The sequence below is a fragment of the Meles meles genome, chromosome 8, assembly GCF_922984935.1.
Source record: "Meles meles chromosome 8, mMelMel3.1 paternal haplotype, whole genome shotgun sequence".
Lineage (NCBI taxonomy): Eukaryota > Metazoa > Chordata > Mammalia > Carnivora > Mustelidae > Meles > Meles meles.
In genome coordinates this window covers 5,482,045-5,499,918 of record NC_060073.1, presented here as the reverse complement: position 1 = coordinate 5,499,918, position 17,874 = coordinate 5,482,045, and the positions used below count along the sequence as shown (strand labels likewise).

At 58.9% G+C, this 17,874-nt stretch overlaps 1 protein-coding gene across 4 annotated transcripts in view; it reads right to left on the bottom strand.

Annotated features, from left to right (window-relative positions):
* The window catches only part of PC (pyruvate carboxylase), a 108,976-nt gene that overhangs the window by 18,566 nt on the left and 72,536 nt on the right, over positions 1-17,874 (bottom strand). For all 4 annotated transcript variants that reach the window (XM_046015067.1, XM_046015070.1, XM_046015068.1 and 1 more), the window contains 7 exons: positions 4,028-4,163; positions 3,688-3,872; positions 3,310-3,475; positions 3,039-3,184; positions 2,779-2,896; positions 2,364-2,515; positions 745-863 (listed from right to left, as the gene is read on the bottom strand). In XM_046015067.1, coding sequence (XP_045871023.1) covers positions 745-863; positions 2,364-2,515; positions 2,779-2,896; positions 3,039-3,184; positions 3,310-3,475; positions 3,688-3,872; positions 4,028-4,163 — 1,022 coding nt within the window. The remainder of the gene's footprint in view (positions 1-744; positions 864-2,363; positions 2,516-2,778; positions 2,897-3,038; positions 3,185-3,309; positions 3,476-3,687; positions 3,873-4,027; positions 4,164-17,874) is intronic.

Here is a 17,874-nt window from a genome sequence, read left to right as displayed (position 1 = left end):
GCACCAGGATGGAAACAGACCCCCCTTATGGGCCTCAAAAACCGGCAACGACCCGACTGCCTAGCACGAGAGGGGGCTGGCTACTGCCCTAAGCTACGAGACACGCACACCTGCGTTTCAGAGAGAACAGGGGCTTGGAGGATGCCTTCCACGGATATTGATTATAAAAGTACAACAGAAATTCTACACGTAACGTCTCTTTACAGAGTAAAGTAGGGAGATGAAACAAAACCAGGACAGTTAAAGCCGGAACAGGCGATGCTGGGCTGGCCAGACCGGGGCCTCCGGCTCACCTGGAACCCGGGAGACCAGACCTTCCCCAGCACACTTGTGCCCGAGCCTCCTCGGCATCCCCCTTCCGAGCGAGGGGGTTCTCAGTCTTTTTAAAATTTGCTCCTTTACTCTTATAACAGGCATATAATGCTTTTCTCTCTCTCTCTCTTTTCTGAGAAAGAGGATCATCTTAAGCAGGCTCTATCCCAGGACCCCAGGACCGTGACCTGTGCGGAGATCAGGAGTCGGATGCTTGACCCACTGAACCACCAGGCAGGCACGCCCCATGTAATGCTCTTCTAATAGTAATTTTTGTAAAAAGCCAACACCTAGACCCCTGACTGCTCTCCAGCACAGTGGAGATCCGCTGAGCTCCCCGGGAGCCGCTGGCGTGGATTTGACTGACGACCCGGAAGCTGCCCCGTCCCAGCGGCTGCCACCCCCGTCCCCCGGCGCCCGCGCCCCACTCACTCGGTGATCTCCTCGGTGACAGTGTGCTCCACCTGCAGGCGGGAGTTGACCTCGATGAAGTAGTGCTTGCCGTGTCTGTCTACCAGGAACTCCACGGTGCCCGCGTTCTCGTAGCCCACCTGCGGGACGGCCATGTCAGCGGGGCCGACCGCCACTTGGGCTCAGCCACAGCCATCGGGCCGCATCCGTAAGGAACAGACCACCGCACGCCCTGCCCCAACGGAGGGCACAACCAGTCCTGCCCCCGGAGCGAGCGTCCCCAGCCCCCACAGCCCACGGCCGGGCCCCCGCCTGGACGGCTCCCCAGGACCCCGCCTGGGCCTCTGATGGCTGCATCTGGCTTGTCTGGGGCACGACGTCATGAGCCGCCATCGGCCCCGGACTCGGCACCCTCTCCCTGGAGGACAGGCCCCGCCACGCCCACCCCAGCCTCTGCTGGGCCTTCTCATTCTCAGAGGGTTTCTAGAAAGTTCCCCCCTGCTCTCCACTCACCACCACCTCTGGCCAGGACCCAAAGAGGTGTCCTCTGAGAGAAACCAACTGCCTGATTCTAAGGCAAAATTCAACCCTCATTCCAGTCTCACTCTGGTCCTACCAGGACCACAAACAGACGACAGTCAGCTCCCTCGAACCGGTTACAGAGTGACACACGTGGCCTAAGCCAGTAAATTAGACCCAACTCCAGGTAGGCTGACTCCTCACACGAAATAACCCAAATGTCAACTCCAAATCAGATCCTGGCCAAGCCTCTTAACTGCGGCCAAGACCTCTGCCCAGCGCTGACCCTCTCAGCCAGGGAAGGTCACGGAATCATCTGGAGCCCAGGAGGTCTGAGAGAGCACAGCTCTGGAAAACAGCAGGAGCCGGGCCCACCCTGTCCGCTGGGGAAGGCAGATCTGGGGAAGGCGGAGGCTCTCACTCGGGGCGCCGGGAAGGGGATGCAACGGTGCGGAGGAGGTGGCTGGACTCGGAGAGGGGGTGGGCTCAGGAGGGCCCAGAACCGACAGCGGGACCCCTGCCACAGGCCTGGCCACGCCACGTGCTCTCTGGGCAGGCTGGGGACAGGTCACTGCGGGGGGAGCCCGCTGCCATCTCCCGCCTCCAAGGCCAGCAGAGCAGAGACTGGCGCAGGAGGACCTGAGGACTCGGGGGGGGGGGGGGGGCAATAAATGTGATGCGGGGAACGGTCGAGAACAAAGGAGAAGAAATGCCTTAATAATGTTTCCTAATCCGGACAGACCGCACCGGCTCTCACTCCTTTCGTTCCAGGTTAGTCGGTGCCACGCAGAAGCTCTGTCTGTCAGAGGGAGTGGCCAGTGGCCTCTTTCCCTCCCTCTCCTCAGCCTTCCTGGATCCCAGGCTTGGTCTCTAGGCCTGGCGCCTCTGCTCTCACACAGTGAAGGTCCCAAGGGCCCCGAGTCAGCCCTTTCTCCCCCCAAACCGTCCTCACCCCTCCCTCCCACAGCCAGTCACGCAGCCTCCCCGCTCCCTGGCAGGCTGTCCACCTCCAGACAGGGCCCCTGGCATGAGGCCTAAGCTGGCGGAGCCCAGAGGGAGCCTCTAGAACAGGCTCCTTATCTCCACGTGAGAGACCATCCCCGAAGGCCCCTGGCCTTCACCTGCTTAGCAAGTTTGACGGAGTCACTGGTGAGCCTCGTCCGAAGCTGGGGGTCCAGGTGGGCAGCGGGGGCAATCTCGACCACCTTCTGATGCCGCCGCTGGATGGAACAGTCTCGCTCGTACAGGTGCAGAATATTCCCGTACTGGTCTCCTACAGTGAAAGGGAGACTCAGCTTCTCCGGGGATCGAAACGCTTCCTGAATACTCACTAACCGCCATACGACTACGGGGGCCAGTCGACGCCTACTCCCAGCAGTCGGGGCAGCCAGGACAGAAACCTCCACCACCAAGGCCCGGGCCCTGACCGGTGCGGCCTCCACAGCCTGCCTTCCTGCGGGAGCGGCTTCCCGAGGGACGGCTCCTAGAGACCAGCCGCCCTGAGCCCGGAAAGCACGCAGGGACGCCCCCACTCACCCAGGATCTGCACCTCGATGTGGCGTGGCTTCTCGATGAACTTCTCCACAAACAGCGCCCCATTCCCGAAGGCGGCCAGAGCCTCTGAGTACGCCCGGTTGTAGTTCTCCTCCAGCTCCTGAGAGGGCAGGCAAGCGGAGCTCGGTCTCTCCCTCTGCAGGACCCCCGCCCGCTCCTGGAACCCCAGGGTCTGCTCTGCAGGGGGCTTCACAGGCCAGCTGGGCTCCCTGCTCTGCGTCCAGCCCTGGGCTTCCGCTCACCTCATAGCTGTGCACGACCCTCATGCCACGCCCCCCGCCCCCATAGGCGGCCTTGAAGATAATGGGGAAGCCGTAGGTGTTGGAGAACTCATGGGCCTCGTGCAGGGAGGTGATGGGGGCATCTGTGCCAGGGACCACGGGGACACCTGTTGGGAGACAGGCACGTGGGTCCTCTGTGTCAGGCTGGAATCCTGCCCAAACCCGCCAGCCCCCTCCTCGGACAGCCCCTCTCGAGCCATGCGGCCCCCAGAGGCCTGTCCACCACACGCACCTGCGGCAATGGCAATGGCCCGGGCCTCCACCTTATCTCCCATCTTGCGGACCACCTCAGGGCTTGGCCCAATGAAGCGGACCCCGGCATCCTGGCAGGCCTGGGCAAAGTCTGCGCGCTCCGACAGGAACCCGTAGCCAGGGTGCACGGCATCCACGTTGTTTTCCTGGGGGCACGAGCAGTCAGAGGAGGGCAGCGTCTCTCCAGTTCCTTCCCACAGGCCCAGAGCCATCCCCGTGGCTCGCGCACCCCACCCCACTGCACTTGGTCCGTCCATGAATCCATCCATCCCTTCGTTCATCCATTCCCCTCCACACAGACACTTACTGGGAGCCGGCCCGGGGGCCAGGCCCAGCACGCAGGCCCAGCCCCGCTCACCTTGGCCACCTTGATGATGTCTGGGATGTGGAGATAGGCCTGCACCGGGGCGAGGCCGCGGCCGATGAGGTAGGCTTCGTCTGCTTTCTGTCGGTGCATCTGGCCCGTGTCCTGCTCCGAGTACACGGCCACAGTGCGGATACCCAGCTCCGTGCAGGCCCGGAACACACGGATGGCGATCTCACCTTGGAGGGCAGGGGCAGCAGATAAGCCACTAGATTCCTGGGTCCTTGCAGAAGCAGAAGCAGGGCGGGGAGCTGGTGTGCGGGGCAGGGGCAGGACAGAACACTAAGGCTGGGCTGGACACGCGGCTCCTCTCGCTGGCCCCAAGGGCACTCACCTCTGTTGGCCACCATAACTTTCTTGATGGGCTTGTACTCCAAGCGCCGGACATTTGGGGAGGCAGCGGGGGCGGTGGAGGTTCGGCGGATCCCCAGGAGCCTCAGGCCCCCACGGACGGTTTGGAACTTCAGCATCTGGGAAGTCAAAGCAGGATCAGAGCGGCTTTGGCAAGGAAGGTCCCCCAGGAAGAGTGAGGGTCCCCCACCAGTCCCGCAGAGGCCCCACACAAAAGCCAGCAACCTCCCCCTCCCTGGTCAAACCCAGTATTTCCCGGAGGGCTGACGGGCTGTAGGGAATCGAGAAAAGTCAAACCGGAACTCAAGCTCACCGGAGCATTCTGGTAACTTAGACAACTTCACGCTCTTAAAGCAATCCTGCGTGCGCGCGGTGCGTGCTGGGAGCGGGCCCAGCACCCTGGGTTTTAGAACCTCCCCGTGCCGCACAAGCCCGTGTTCCTCCACCGGGGTTCTGCCTGGCCTGGTCACGAGGGTAACGACAGATTGATCTGCACGGATGCACCATCCCAGGAAGCAAAGCCTCCGCTCAAACTTCCGGAGTGCGACGTGGTCACACGGGGACAGAGCCTCCTTTTCTACGCGGCTCCTCGAAGAGCACTGAACCCAGGGTGCCCCCCCGCCCCCCGATCTCCCATCGTGGACCCACTAGCAGCCTGACCCTCTGAGATCTGCTTCAGGTAACCGGCCCCCTGGAGGGGCACTCTTTCCGGGGGGGGGCCTGTCGGAGCTCACCGCCCTGGCAGAGGGCACTGCCCTCACCTCGTCCCGGGCACCGAATGCCGCTCCGCTCGGGGCAGATCTGGGCGGGTACAAGGTCCCGCAGAAAGAGTCCAAACCAACACACAGGGTTAAGTCAAGAAGAGGCAAAAAACGCTCGCTCCTTTAGGACAAGCACAGCGACAGCGCAGTGAACAGGAATGGTAAAGAGACCGGGAGCAGTTTCACCACAGACAAAAGAGAACAGTGAGGGGCCACTTCGCCTATTAAATGAGCGACAGTGTCGAAAACACTGGGACTTAGTGCTGGCAAGGCCTGTGGGAGACAGACCCGCGACGGGAGTTCTGGGTGTCGGGGCAGCTCTCTGGAAAGCTCCTGGAAATCCCATCACGAGCCTTTGAAATACTTATGCCCCTTGGCCCGGTGGTTGCCATTCCAAGAATCCAACCCAAGGAAACGGTCTAAAATGGGAACCAAGATGGATGCAGAAAGATGTGCAAAACAGCGTTATTTACAACAGCAAATAATTAGAGGCCACTTAGAGATCCGACGCTAGGGCAGCCACACGGACGCTCTGTAACCACCAAAGATGACTGTCCGCACCGCTCCGGAAACAAGGGGAATGCTTGTGACACGTGGGATGCTCCGGAAATTAGAACGGTAAACAGTATGACTTCGTGACGCCTTGCTGAGGCGAGGAAAGTAACCGGGAGGAGCGCTGTCAGAGGCACGTCGTTCACCCCCTGTTCTAGAACGCTGCGGTGTTGTTCTCTTCCTTCCTTATGCTTCTCCAGACAGTCTGTGTCTTCTCCACTCGGGGGATGTCATTTACAATTAGAGAGCACAACGCAGACATATCTGGAAGGGACTGGAAGATATCTGCGGGAAAAGGCCAAGTGGGCCGTCTCCGTCGGCCCCCGGAGGGTGGTGAAGGACTCCGGTCTATCCTGCGGAACAGCAGCCTGTGCGAGAGGCTGGGCGCCCTCCCCCGACACACAGTGGGGCCACCTCACCTGCCTCACCCCGTGCCCCAGGGGAGCCGCCGGGTCGTCCTCACCTGACCACAGGTGAGTAGGCTCATAGCTGGTGCCAGGGCACCAGGGTTCTCAAACTTCCAGAAGTTTCAGCTGGTTCCGGGGAGGCCCATGTCTGTCTCCCACCTGGGTGGGTTTGCTCCTGCTGTCACTCGGGCACCTACCCCGTCCTGGCTATGAACAGCCCCCATACTCCCACTCCCTTTCCCAGCTACAGACAGGGATCCCCGAGGCTGTGCAGAGGGTGGGCACAAGTGTCTCCCGGCCCACAGCGAGGCCAAGAGGGAGCCTGAAACACCCACGCGGGACTCAGAGCGCCCCCGCCCCCCGTGTCTATCCTCACAGACGCTGCGGCCCGGCAATACGACCTTCCCCACCAAGAGCTGGGCTCGGGGATGGGGTGCGAGCCTCCAAGTACCCTGAACCTGTGTCCAAGCAGATCAGGCCCTGGGGCGCAGAGAGAGCCCAGCAGAAGTTCACAGAGAGAACGATCAGGGTCCTCTCCCCGAAGCCAGAGCAGTGGGGGAAGGGGCAGAGAGAGCAGCCTCGTCTCACCGCTGGTGGCCCAGCATGGGTGCCTCAAGTCACAGGCCTGGGTCCGCCCCCAGCCGGGCCTCCCTGAGCTGTGAGATCAGAGGACCCGAGGCCCCATTTCCTTGTCTGTGAACTAGCACCAACCCCCCCAACCTCGGCAGGTCATCCTGGGGACCCGGAGCACGGAGTGATCGCTGGGACACTGGCACTTTCCTCCCAGAAGAGCAAAGGAGCACGGAGGGGTTCCGTCTCCACGGGGCCCCACTCGGCAGCACCAGGCCCTTACTCAGGGAGACCCGCACCCGCACCGGGGGTCACGGAGAACCCTCCCCGCAGCACTCACCCTGCACCAGCCAGGCGCCCAAGCCACTTCTGCCCAGGGAGGCCGTGGGCGGCTGGCTGCTCCGCCTGAGGCCACCGGACTGGGATACAAAGGTCCCAGGCACCAGAGCTCTGAAAGCCCACGTGGTAGCCAAGACTGAAATCAGGGGAAGGGGCGCCCACAGTGGTTCCGGGGCCTGGAGCCAGGAGAGGCGGGGAGGTTGGGTCATGAACGCAGCAGGTGATTCACAGCCTGCGGCCCACTCCCTTGACCCTCTGGGACCAGGGAAGACTCCAAGGGACGTGATGTGACCAGGACACCCGCCGGCAGAAGGACAGCAGAGAGCCGGCCGGGACCGATTTGGGACCTGCTGCCACTTGAGGTTAAAGGCACAGAAACACCAGGGGGTGGGCCGAGCAGGGTCCAGGCAGGCTAGCAGGGAGCGGCTCGTGTGCCTGACAGAGGACAGAGGTCACGCTGCTCCTCAAAGCCCAGACAGAGCCTGGAAGTTCCATGCATAGCGGAGTCACATGCGACCCTGACCCTGCTCCCCATCCCCTCCCGCCGCCGCCAATGCCAGGCTCCAGGGAGGACACAGGGACCAACGAAAACGTCTTCTCATCCCCAGAACATGTCCACCCTTCTTAGAACATGGCTCACCCAGCACCCCGCCTCGTCCCTTGTCAAATCTATGCTCCTCCTAGACCCGAGACCCAGAGGTTGGGGGTCGGCTGCCTGGTGTCTCCCGAGGCCTTTCCAGAATCAACTACAGCTGGGGCCAACCGGCAGGACAGGAGCGGGCTGCCTCACAGAGCCCTCTCCCCCGGGAAGCAGGACATCCGTGGGTCGTGTGTGACGAGGCCACTCCGGGCACGTTGAGCTTGTGGGCTCTGGGATGGGCCAAAGGGAGGCCCTGAGCGGGCGGACTCCACGGCTGCCTGCGTCTCGCCCCTGTCCGACCCGGGAGGGAGGACAGCCCCTGTGCAGTGCTTTTTTTTTTTTGGGGGGGGGGGGGCGTGGAGGCGGGAAGCCACACTGTCGGGGAGGCCCCTGGCCAGACACAGGGGTAGGAGCAGAGCCCCCGAGGTGGGATGGAGGGCAGTGGGGAGGCCGCCGGGCACCACACTCCCCTCCCACAGCCCTCCTAGAGGGGCTGCCTGCGGCATTAAGTGGGGCCCCTCACTAGGGTGCAGTAGCGCGGCCTGAGCGCCAGCCTCTCCTCACAGGGGCCCTTTCCCAGAAACGGTCTCCGGAGTGCAGGCCTCCCCTCAGACCCTGTTCCGGGCGACATCCTTCTCATCCCCACACCGGGGCAGAGAACAGCGAAGGTGCTGCTCGCAGCTGAGGGGTGTGGGGCTGGTCCCAGGCTCCCACCACGGGTTTGTGGTGGGTGGGTGGGAACCAAGAAATCCTCAGACTCACTGGCAGTTTGGCTAGGAATCTCGCTTAAAGGCTCCGAGGGCCTCACTAACCAAACCTGGCATCTTGGAGAGCCCTGGAACCCTTGGGTCAGGGAGGCCGCTGTTCCGGGAGGACAGCCTCGCCAGCTGGACCTCCTCAGGAGAGACCACCCGATGCTGCCCGAGCTCAGCGAGCCTCTGATTACCCGCCCCAGGCACGCTACGTCACCCTGCTCCACGCTGGGGACGCACACGCGCCCACGGCTCCTTCCCTGACCTCGGCGACGGTCAGGGAAGGAGCAGTTACAGAAAAGCAACTGTGGCCACCCGCAGATCCCTTACCCCGGTCTCCTCTCCAGAGAGCTGACAGCCCAGAGAGGCCTGCTCGCTATTTTTTTTTTGCAAATGCCAGCTGAGAGACCTCCTTCCCTGGCCTCGGGTTGTGCATTAGAGACTGGGAATAAGACGGCTTCGACTCTCAGGGACGCGTAAACTACGCCCTGCCGCGAGCGGGAGGCACCGGCGAGCACCGGCGGGCACCGGCGAGCAGGGAGGGTCTCCGGCAGCTGCGCTCTCCCCACAGCCTCCCTGCAGAACTCCACACTTCCTGCTTCCCTCTGAGCAGGGGACCAAGCAGCCCAGCGTTCTCCTTCCAGAAGGCAGGGATAACAATCAAGTCAGGAAGGGGCCTACAACCACCTGTGGAAGGAGGAAGGGGACAGGTCCCGACCCCTTCTGCCCAGCCTCGATGATCTGCCCACTCGGCTTCGAGGACACGCGGCTCTACTCCCCAGGCTCTGCCCGCACGCCAGGCCGGGGCTGGCAGGCGGGATCCGCGCTGACTGCCCGCCAGCAGGGCCTGTCCTCTCTACCAGGTACCGAGCTACGCACGGGATGAGACCTGACTCGGGCAACTCTCCACGTTGCTCATCACGCCCTTGGACAGATAAGGAACCACATCCCAGGTCACCCAGCAGGGCCGGGTTCGAGCCCAATGTGGCTGCTGCCCTCCAGAGCGGGAGCTCTCCTCCATCAGGGCACACGCAGTCATCCCCAACTAAGTACGCTGTGGCTTTCATCGAAAGCAGATCACGACGGGCACTTGGAAACCAAAGCCGCCCAAACCCCCGCCTGAACTTCCAGCAGGGCCGCTAGAGGCCTCTGCAGGCCCCACCTGGGGGCAGGCCGACAGTGCCAGAAACCCCGTGTCCCCTGTAAGCCAGGGCAGCGTCAGTTTCTCCAAGAAGCCATCGAAATGTCACCAGAAGTCCCACCACTTCAGACCTAAACTACATCTCCCAGGCTGCCTCTTGCAAGCAGGAGCAGCACTGAATTCTGTCAGGCCATCGTCGTCCACATTTTGGTCCGCACGGTAGGCCACTGCGCTCAGGGTGGGTGTGCCCTCAGCCAGAGGAGCCCTGCTGGGACCAGGGTAGGGCAGTCACCTTCACGGTGTAGCCAAGCATCAGGCCCCAGAACGCTCCTTCAAGGATCTGTCCTGCTCCCATCCTCAAGAGCCCTCCCGCGGCATCCCCTGCGGCCTCAGAGGGCAGCTGTGGGTAGGCGCACCCCGGAAGGGGAAGCCACGGCCCTGCTTCGCAGGTGCTTGGCTGATGGTGGTTTTGGAGGCCCCCAGTCTGGGCTCCCCGTCGCCTGTTCCCAAGCCCCTCGGCACAGCCACGTCAGAGGTGTGTAGGAGGGCAGCCGGAGGCGGTGAGACGGGCTCAAAAACCGGCCCCAGGAATCTCCAAATGAACAAACGAGACCCCCATACGTCTACTCCCCTGACCCTCCCAGCACCGGCCGCCCCACCAGGCTCCAGCCCGGACCCCCAGCTGGCCTCAGCAGGGCCGGCGAAAGCAGGTCAAAAGCAGAAGAAGGAGTTCTTGGCGGAGGACCGCAGCCGTGGCAGAAGCCAGCCTCTGCTGGATGGGGCCGCTCCCGGGGGGCTTTCGCTCCAGGCAGCTCCGCGCTGTGCTAAACGTGTCCAACGGGGGCCCCAGGGCTGGCGGCCAATGGGGACAGATGAAAGGAAAGGACTGAGCCAGTATCAAAGCGCCCAAGAGAGGCTTGACTCGGGCTGAGACGTCTGGGTAGGGGGAGCTGACGGGAGGACAGAACACAGGGCAGGTGACAGACAAGAAGAAGGGAGCAAGACTACAAAGTCAGCGGCGGGCGTGGAGACAGCACGAGGCCTGGAGCAGCGCAGCCGGCTCCCACCCTGCGTGGCCGGGGTTCAGAGCCACACCAGCATGGCTCCGCGAGCCCTTGACTGAAGGCAGCAGGGAGAGGGGGAGAGGGGGAGGCAGCCACCCTGGGACCAACGGTGCGGGCGCGGGCGCGGGGCGTGGGCTGCCGGGATACGTAGGCAGGGGATGGAGCAGGCTCGGAAAGACAAGGCGGGCCGGGGGTCTGGGTGTGCAGGGCGGAGGCAGGGAAGGGAAGGGGCAACTAGCATAGCAGAGGCTGCCCCGAGCCAGCCTCTTTGGAGGGCAGGGCGACCTGCACGTCAAACACTGCCCCCTGGTGCAAAGGGAGAGCTACTGCCGACCCGCGCACGCCGGCCGGGACAGTGTCAAAGGCCGGTCACCCCCATGGCTTCACATCCTTCAGGACTCACTCAGAAGACCTTCCTGGACAGCCCACCTCGAGCTCCACACCTTCCCTGGGAAATCTCTGTCACTGTCCTTGCCACACCCCACTGTTGTCCTGTCCACGGAGGATGTCCGTGAGGTCACGTCTGTCCTCGGGAAGGAGCACTTAATGTAACGACTCGTTGACCCATCTCAGGAGACACTGAGGATCCCGGGGACAGGAGCCTCCGTTTATTTCGTCCTTCACTGTCTCCTAAGCGCTCTGTCCCATGCCTGATGCCATGATTAAATGTCTGGGGAATGGATGCTCCAGATCACACAAGTTTCCAGAATTATAGAACACGGAGACCAAGAGTCATAGTCCCTCCTCGGAGCAGCACACAGAAGTTACACACAGATTAGAGCCCGAAGTACTGACAAGGAAGTTAACTAAATGCGCAAAGTCAGCAAAAAGCACCGTCCCGAATGGAAGCCAGGAGCCAGGAGAGCTGAGGAAGGCGACCGGCATTAAAGCTTTCATTCTGGACAGTGGCTGGATGGTGGCTATGCAGGGGGACAGACACCAGAGCGCAGCAGGCGTGAGTGGGCCAGGAAGCTCCCCGACCCCTTCGCAGCACACCACCCCGGCTGGAGGGTGATGGAAGATCCCCTCCCCAGTCGCTCACCCAGCTCACCCCAGTCCCAAGGTGGCGGGGAAGTGGATGCCAGTATACGGGCCGAACCGTGTTCCCCAAGGTCGTCTATGGAAGTCCCAACCCCCAGGACCTCAGAACGTGAACTTAGTAGAAACTGTAAGGTATTCAGTGAAAATGAGGTCCTTAGGTGGGCCCTAATACAACATGCTTGCTGTCCTTACAAAAAGGGGAAATTTGGAACCAGAGAAAGACAAACACAGAGGGCAGATCATGTGAAGACGCACAGGAAGAAGAGGGCCACGTGTCCAGAGATTCATCTAGAAGGATTGCTGGAAAGTACCAGAAGCCAGGAAAGAAGGAAGGACCCTCCCCTACACCTTTTGGAAGAAACAAGGTCCTGCCAACACCTTGATTTTAAGACTCTGGCCTCTAGAAGTGTGACAATAAATCTCTGTTATGAGTTTTGGGGACTTTGCTATGGCAGCCCTGGGAAATTAACAGACTGGGCTCCCCACTCATGACCAGAACCTTCAGAGACCCTAAAACCAAGGACCAGGACCAGGGGGACACAGGCTGGGAAAATGTCCCCGGCTTTCACCTGCTCATGCTGGCACAGTTCACAGCAAGGCCTTCAGAGCACACAAGTATTTCGGACTGTGATCGGTGTCCCCTCCCAGGAAGGCCGAGTGGGAGGCCGTGACCGTGGGCAGTGCCAGCACACAGCCGCAACGAGAGAGGGCAGGCGGAAGGACGACCTTCTGAAGGACACCAGCCCCGACTCTTCAAGGCCGAACCCTCAAGGCCAAGGAGGAGGGGCCGGCAGTCCAGGATGGGGCAGCTGGAGCAAAGGCAAAAGAGGAGCAGCCCCGGGTCGTGCACCGAGGCCAGGGGCAGGAGCGAACGTGCTGCGGAGGCCGGGGCCGCGCACCTGAACTCTGACACCAGGTCGCGAGCTCGCCGGCACCAGCACGGGCCGGGGCCGCAGCTCCCAGGGCAGGAGGTACCAGCCCAGAAACCAGGCAGGGGAGGAGAGACCGGCGGGACCCCTCTGGCCATTCTGAGGAAGCCGGATTCGAGAAGGAAAGACTAGAAGGCGGAACGCATGTTCCAATGCAGGGAAGAGACGAGAACCCGGGAACACGGCAGCCCTGCCAGAGCCTCTCGGATGAGGGGCAGTGACCCGTGGCTCCTGCCTGAAAAGCAGGGACGAATGGCGGTGACATCCAGTTCAAGAACACAGAAGTGGCTGCAGGTATAGAGCAGCGAGGAAGAGCAACACCTGCGGGCCCCCAGGAGGGCCAGGTGGTCCTGAGTCCCCTGTGGTCATGCACCGGGTCCTCCAAACCTTCCCTGCGCCCTGAGAGCTCAGGTCTAGAGCCGCAGGAGGTGAAACCCGACAGGCCAGATGGTGCTGCCCCCGCCTCCAGGCCCTAGAGAGGCTCCACCCAGGGGGACAAGTGACAGAGCCCAGTTCGAGCCCAGGAACCAGGGAAGGGTGGCCAGGCAGGACAGGGACACCAAACAGCCCTCAGCTTCCACCAAGCAGCCCTGGGCTGATGGGCAGGCAGCACGGCGAGGACTCCTCTCGAGGAAGCCACCAGCCCAGGGCAGAGCCTCAGTGACCAGCAGGTGCCGGGGATGTGGCTGCCTCAGTCTCCCCTCTGAGGCCAGAGATGAGCAGCCCTGGGGGTCCTGCCCCACCCAGGCTCCAACCCACATCACATCAGTCTTCAGTAGGAATGGACAGTCACCCCAAATTCACCGAAACAAATGGGGAATAAGAAAACAGAGAACTCTGAGGAGAAGAGTAACATGGAGAGCAGATAGTTAGAAAAAAAAAAAACTGTGATTAATCTCAGAGAAGTAAGAGAAGCTATCGCATTGAAAGGCGGCAGCTATTTTAAAGGCAACGAGAAAGAGCTCTAGGAAATTAAAAATAGAGTTGCAGACACTTTTAACCATAATAAATAGAAGAATGAGAAGACAGTTGAGGACATCGCCCAGAGAGCAGAACAGGAAGACTGGCACACGGCAGTCCCGGGGCTGGGGACGGGCCCTCCCGCGGCGGTGGCGAGGGCGCTTGGAGATGCCAGCGTGATGCTGTGAGTCCCACCTGGCAAGGGAGCCGGGCGGGATCCACCAGCTTCCTGCACGCGTTTGCTGGCACAACCGTCACAAACCACCCCAGACGCGGAGGCTTGAAGCCACAAGGATCTGCGTGCCCTCCCCGTGGTGGAGGCCAGAAGTTCCGCATCAGCTGCATGAGCCCAAAGCGAGGTGCCGGCAGAGCCATGCTCCCCCAGAGTCTCAGGAGGGGGTGTCCTACCCCACGGCCCCCTGCCTGTGGCGCCTGCTGGACACCTCGGATTGTGGCCACATCCCTCCGGTCCTGGCCTCTGTGGGCACTCAGCCTTCCCTGGCCTGTGTCATCTCCCATCTCTCTCTCTCGAGGACACATGTGACAGCATGAACGGGTCCCCAGATAATCCAGGTCATCTCCCCATGTCAAGGTCCTTCCCTTCATCACCTGCACAAAAACCCTTTTGCCACTGACAGGTTCCACGGATGCGGACCCAGAGACCTTTGGGGGCCGCCATCCAGGCTGCCGCGCTTCCAAAACGGAGAACGAGAAGACGGTCACGTAACAGTGAACAGGGACACTGAGCCAGAAGCTACTTCGGAGGGAAGATGTCCTCCAACCTAGAGCTCTCCACCCAGTTAGACTATCAATCGCGCGCAGGGGCAAAACAGAGACCTTGTCGGGTACACCCAGCAACGGGTACACCCAGCAAAGCTCACTGCCCAGGAGCCCGTTTGCCTGGGAAGCTCCTGGGGAAGCGGCGTCAAGACCAGAGAGTAAATAACCGGAGACGAACACGGGAGATGGTACAGGAGATGCTCAGAAGGATGGTGACAGGGAGCCCCTGCCCGGACAACAGCGGAAACCAGAAGGGCCAGGGCGGGGGAGTCTAGGAGAGAGAGCGAAAGGGGGCGATAAGTAAACAACAGCAAAGGCTACAGTGCCTGAAGCCCTGAAAACATGGAGAGGAGGGGCACAGTGCAATTCAGGGCGAAGAATGAGGCAAACAGTAGCTCCAGGAAGCGACCGTACAAGAACAGCTTGAACAAGAAAACTGGACAAGAAGTTGTACAAGAAAATGTTGCCACATATGCACGGGGGGTTCTCAAGGGTGACTATTTTCTTCATCTTAATAATGCACAAACTGAAAATGTACTTAAACCAAAACGGTTCCCTAACCGGGGAAGGGGGTGCAGGAGGGGGGCTGGGGCCCAGGCAAAAGCAAGCGAATTCGTGGCACAGCAGAGCCGGGCACGAGAGTGGTCGGCCTGGGCGGCAGCCAGGAGTACAGGGTTCGTCTCTGAGGAGACAATCAGGGAGAGCAGGCTGGGCAGGGGACTGAGGGAGTTTTGGAGCCTCATGACACAAATTTGACTTCCCAAGCGTCCGCATGAATTATTTCAGTAACATTACAGTTAAAGTTCACGAAAGGAAAAGCACATCGTACGAACGGCAAACAGCGGCGGTTTCTCCTGCTTTCCTTCCGGTCCCATCCCCCACCCCTCTCCTCCTCCCCTGGTCCCCAGGGGCCAGCACAGGCCAGTCTCTGGGGGCGCTGCTCCCCCTTTGTGGATTTTACACTGACTAGACAGATGCGTACCTAGGTCATACACCTGTGTTTTAACGTTTCCATAAATGATACACTATCACTGTTTAACTCACTCTTTTCACACAACAGATTTGGGATCTGTCCACATTGTTACAAGTCGATCTAGCTCATTAATTTTAATGAGCTATATAATAGTATACAGACTACAGCTCAACCATGCTCAAATGAGACGCACAGACCAGCGGTGGCCTCCAATTTTAGCTATTAAAAACTGTGATGTAGGGCGCCCGGGGGGCTCGGTGGGTTAAGGCTCTGCCTTCAGCTCAGGTCATGATCTCAGGGTCCTGAGTCCCACATCAGGCCCTCTGCTCGGTGGGGAGCCTGCTTCCTCCGACCCCACCCCGCCTGCCTCCTGCCTACTTGTGATTTCTCTCTCTGTGTGTCAAATAAATAAGTAAAATCAGAAAAAAATAAAAACAAAACAAAAAACTGTGATGTACAGATTGACAAATGGATCCTGGTTGAAACTGGGGGACAGGTACATAAAATTCATTGTACTACTTGCTCCATTTTTATGGATGTTTGGAAACAACCACAATAATCTCAATTAAAATATTAAAAAATTGGGGCGCGTGGGTGGTTCGGTGGGTTAAAGCCTCTGCCTTCAGCTCGGGTCATGATCTCAGGGTCCTGGGATCAAGCCCTGCATCGGGCTCTCTGCTTGGCAGGGAGCCTGCTTCCTCCTTTCTCTCTGCCTGCCTCTCTGCCTACTTGTGATCTCTCTGTCAAATAAATAAATTCTTTAAAAAAATATTAAAAAATGAATAACCTTGAACCCATACACAAAATGTGTGGGAATTTCTCCAGGGCCTACACGTAGAATTGGAACTGCTGTCTCAGATGGCAGGCACATTTTACCTTTTATTTTTACTCTTTTATTTTATTTATTTATTTATTTATTTTATTTTATTTATTTATTTATTTTATTTATTTATTTATTTTATTCATTTTACTCTTTTATTTTATTTTATTTTTGAGAGGAGAAAGAGAGAGAGAGAGAGAGTGTATACAAGTCGCGGGGCGGGGGGGGCAGGGTCAGAGGGAGAGACTCCCAAGCAGGCCCCATACTCAGTGCAGAGCCTGACGTTGAGCTCGATCTCACGACCTGAGCCAAAATCAAGACTCAGAAACTCCACTGACTGAGCCACCCAGGTGCCCCGGCAGGCCCATTTTCAACATCAATACTGCCAAACAGCTCTCTCATGCAGCTGTCCCGATAATTCACGCAGCCACCAGAAGCACAACAGAATTTCTATTTCCCCACGTCCCTGCTCACTCTCCTGTCAGACTCTGATTTTTGTCAGTCTCACAGGCAGAAAGTCGTTTCTCTGATGATTGGTAAAGTTGGATTATTTTCTTAAGATTATTGAGATTACTTTTAGGTTTTCTCTTTGGTGTTGCCTGTTCATATCATTTGCCCCTTTTTCTACTAGACCGGTTGTCTTTTTCTTGCTGAGTGTAGTAAGTCTTTATGTATTCCAGATATGAACCATTCTCCATCATAACCTGGCAGGCATCTTCCTGCATGACAAAGGAGGTTGTAAGTCCGGGGAAGAGCAGAGGGAGAGGAAGTGGGGAGGGCAGCAGGAGACGGAAGCAAGCCCAGGCGGGTCTCCCTGGTACAAGTGAAAGACTGACCAGAAGTCCATAGAGAAGGCCTTCCTCCTCCGAAACAGAAGTACCTTCACTTGCTGGGACAGTCCCAGCGGAAACATGCCAGCGCCTGGCCGCAGGCAGCTACAGGATGTAGCTGGTCGGGACCCAGTGTCGCCGAATGCACTGACCGGGCCAAGGTGTGAAATGACCGGTGGATCTTACGCTCCGGCTCTCCGAGCTGAGGACCCCAGACATCACATTCCAGCAGGCACAGCCGGAAGACAGCAGCCCACGGAAGAACAATCTGCAGCTGGCAGGGCACCCCGTGCACATCCAGACTCCATGTTAGCTCAGCTGTTGCAATGAGCCCAGGCTGCATCAGAGATGGCTGATATTTAACTTCAAGAATAACGTCTGGCCAATCAGATCAGCGAAAGATACAGATTAGACAGAACAGAGGCATTTCCCTCTGAGGGGGTCTTAAAAGAATTCAGAGTTTTCCGAGAGAGTCGGTTTAGATCAAGTGACTCTTTTGGAACAGCAAAATATGAAACTGATTGTATGAGACTTCTTGAGTTTCTGTTGTGATTATCCTTGGAGAATGGGGAAGCAACAGCAGTTTTCTACCCGTGTTTTGGCATGTTCCTACGAAACAGTGTTTTCATATTCTTTCTTTAGAGGAACAAAAGCAAAATGTACACCTCTGGAGTTTCAGTGTTAAGAATGTTGTACTCTACGGCGCACAGCGGATCAGAGACCTGCAGCCCTCAGCACAGCCGGGCCAGAGAACCACCAACAGCAAGACCGGGCCCTTTGATCTCCTCCCGACTGTGTTCTCAACCACCATAAAACTAGCTGAGGGCAGCCACTTGGTTAAGATCTGATTTTCAGATAAATAACATTTTTTTCAAAGTGTGAGTATATCCCATGCACTATGTGGGGCACATTACAAAATTATTTGCTGTTTATCCAAAAGTGAAATTTAATTAGGCATCCTGTATTTTATCTGTATTTTACCCCAACAAGCCAGTGGTGCTGGGGGCCAGCTGGGTGTGAGGAGGAAAGAAACATGCGAGGAAAATTCTCAGGTGCTAGCACAGAGGACAGGGAAGACACTGCTTACAATCCCGGGGTCCCACCGCCTGGGTCCACATCAGGGCTCGACCCAGCCCATGGACTCTGGGCAAGTTGCTTAACCTCAGTCTGTCAACATCATCGTAGTGCCAGCAACGGCACATCGTGTTGTTGCAAAGACAAGCACGAGTTAGTTGATGCTTGTGAAGCCCTCGGCCCAGCGCCTGGCACAG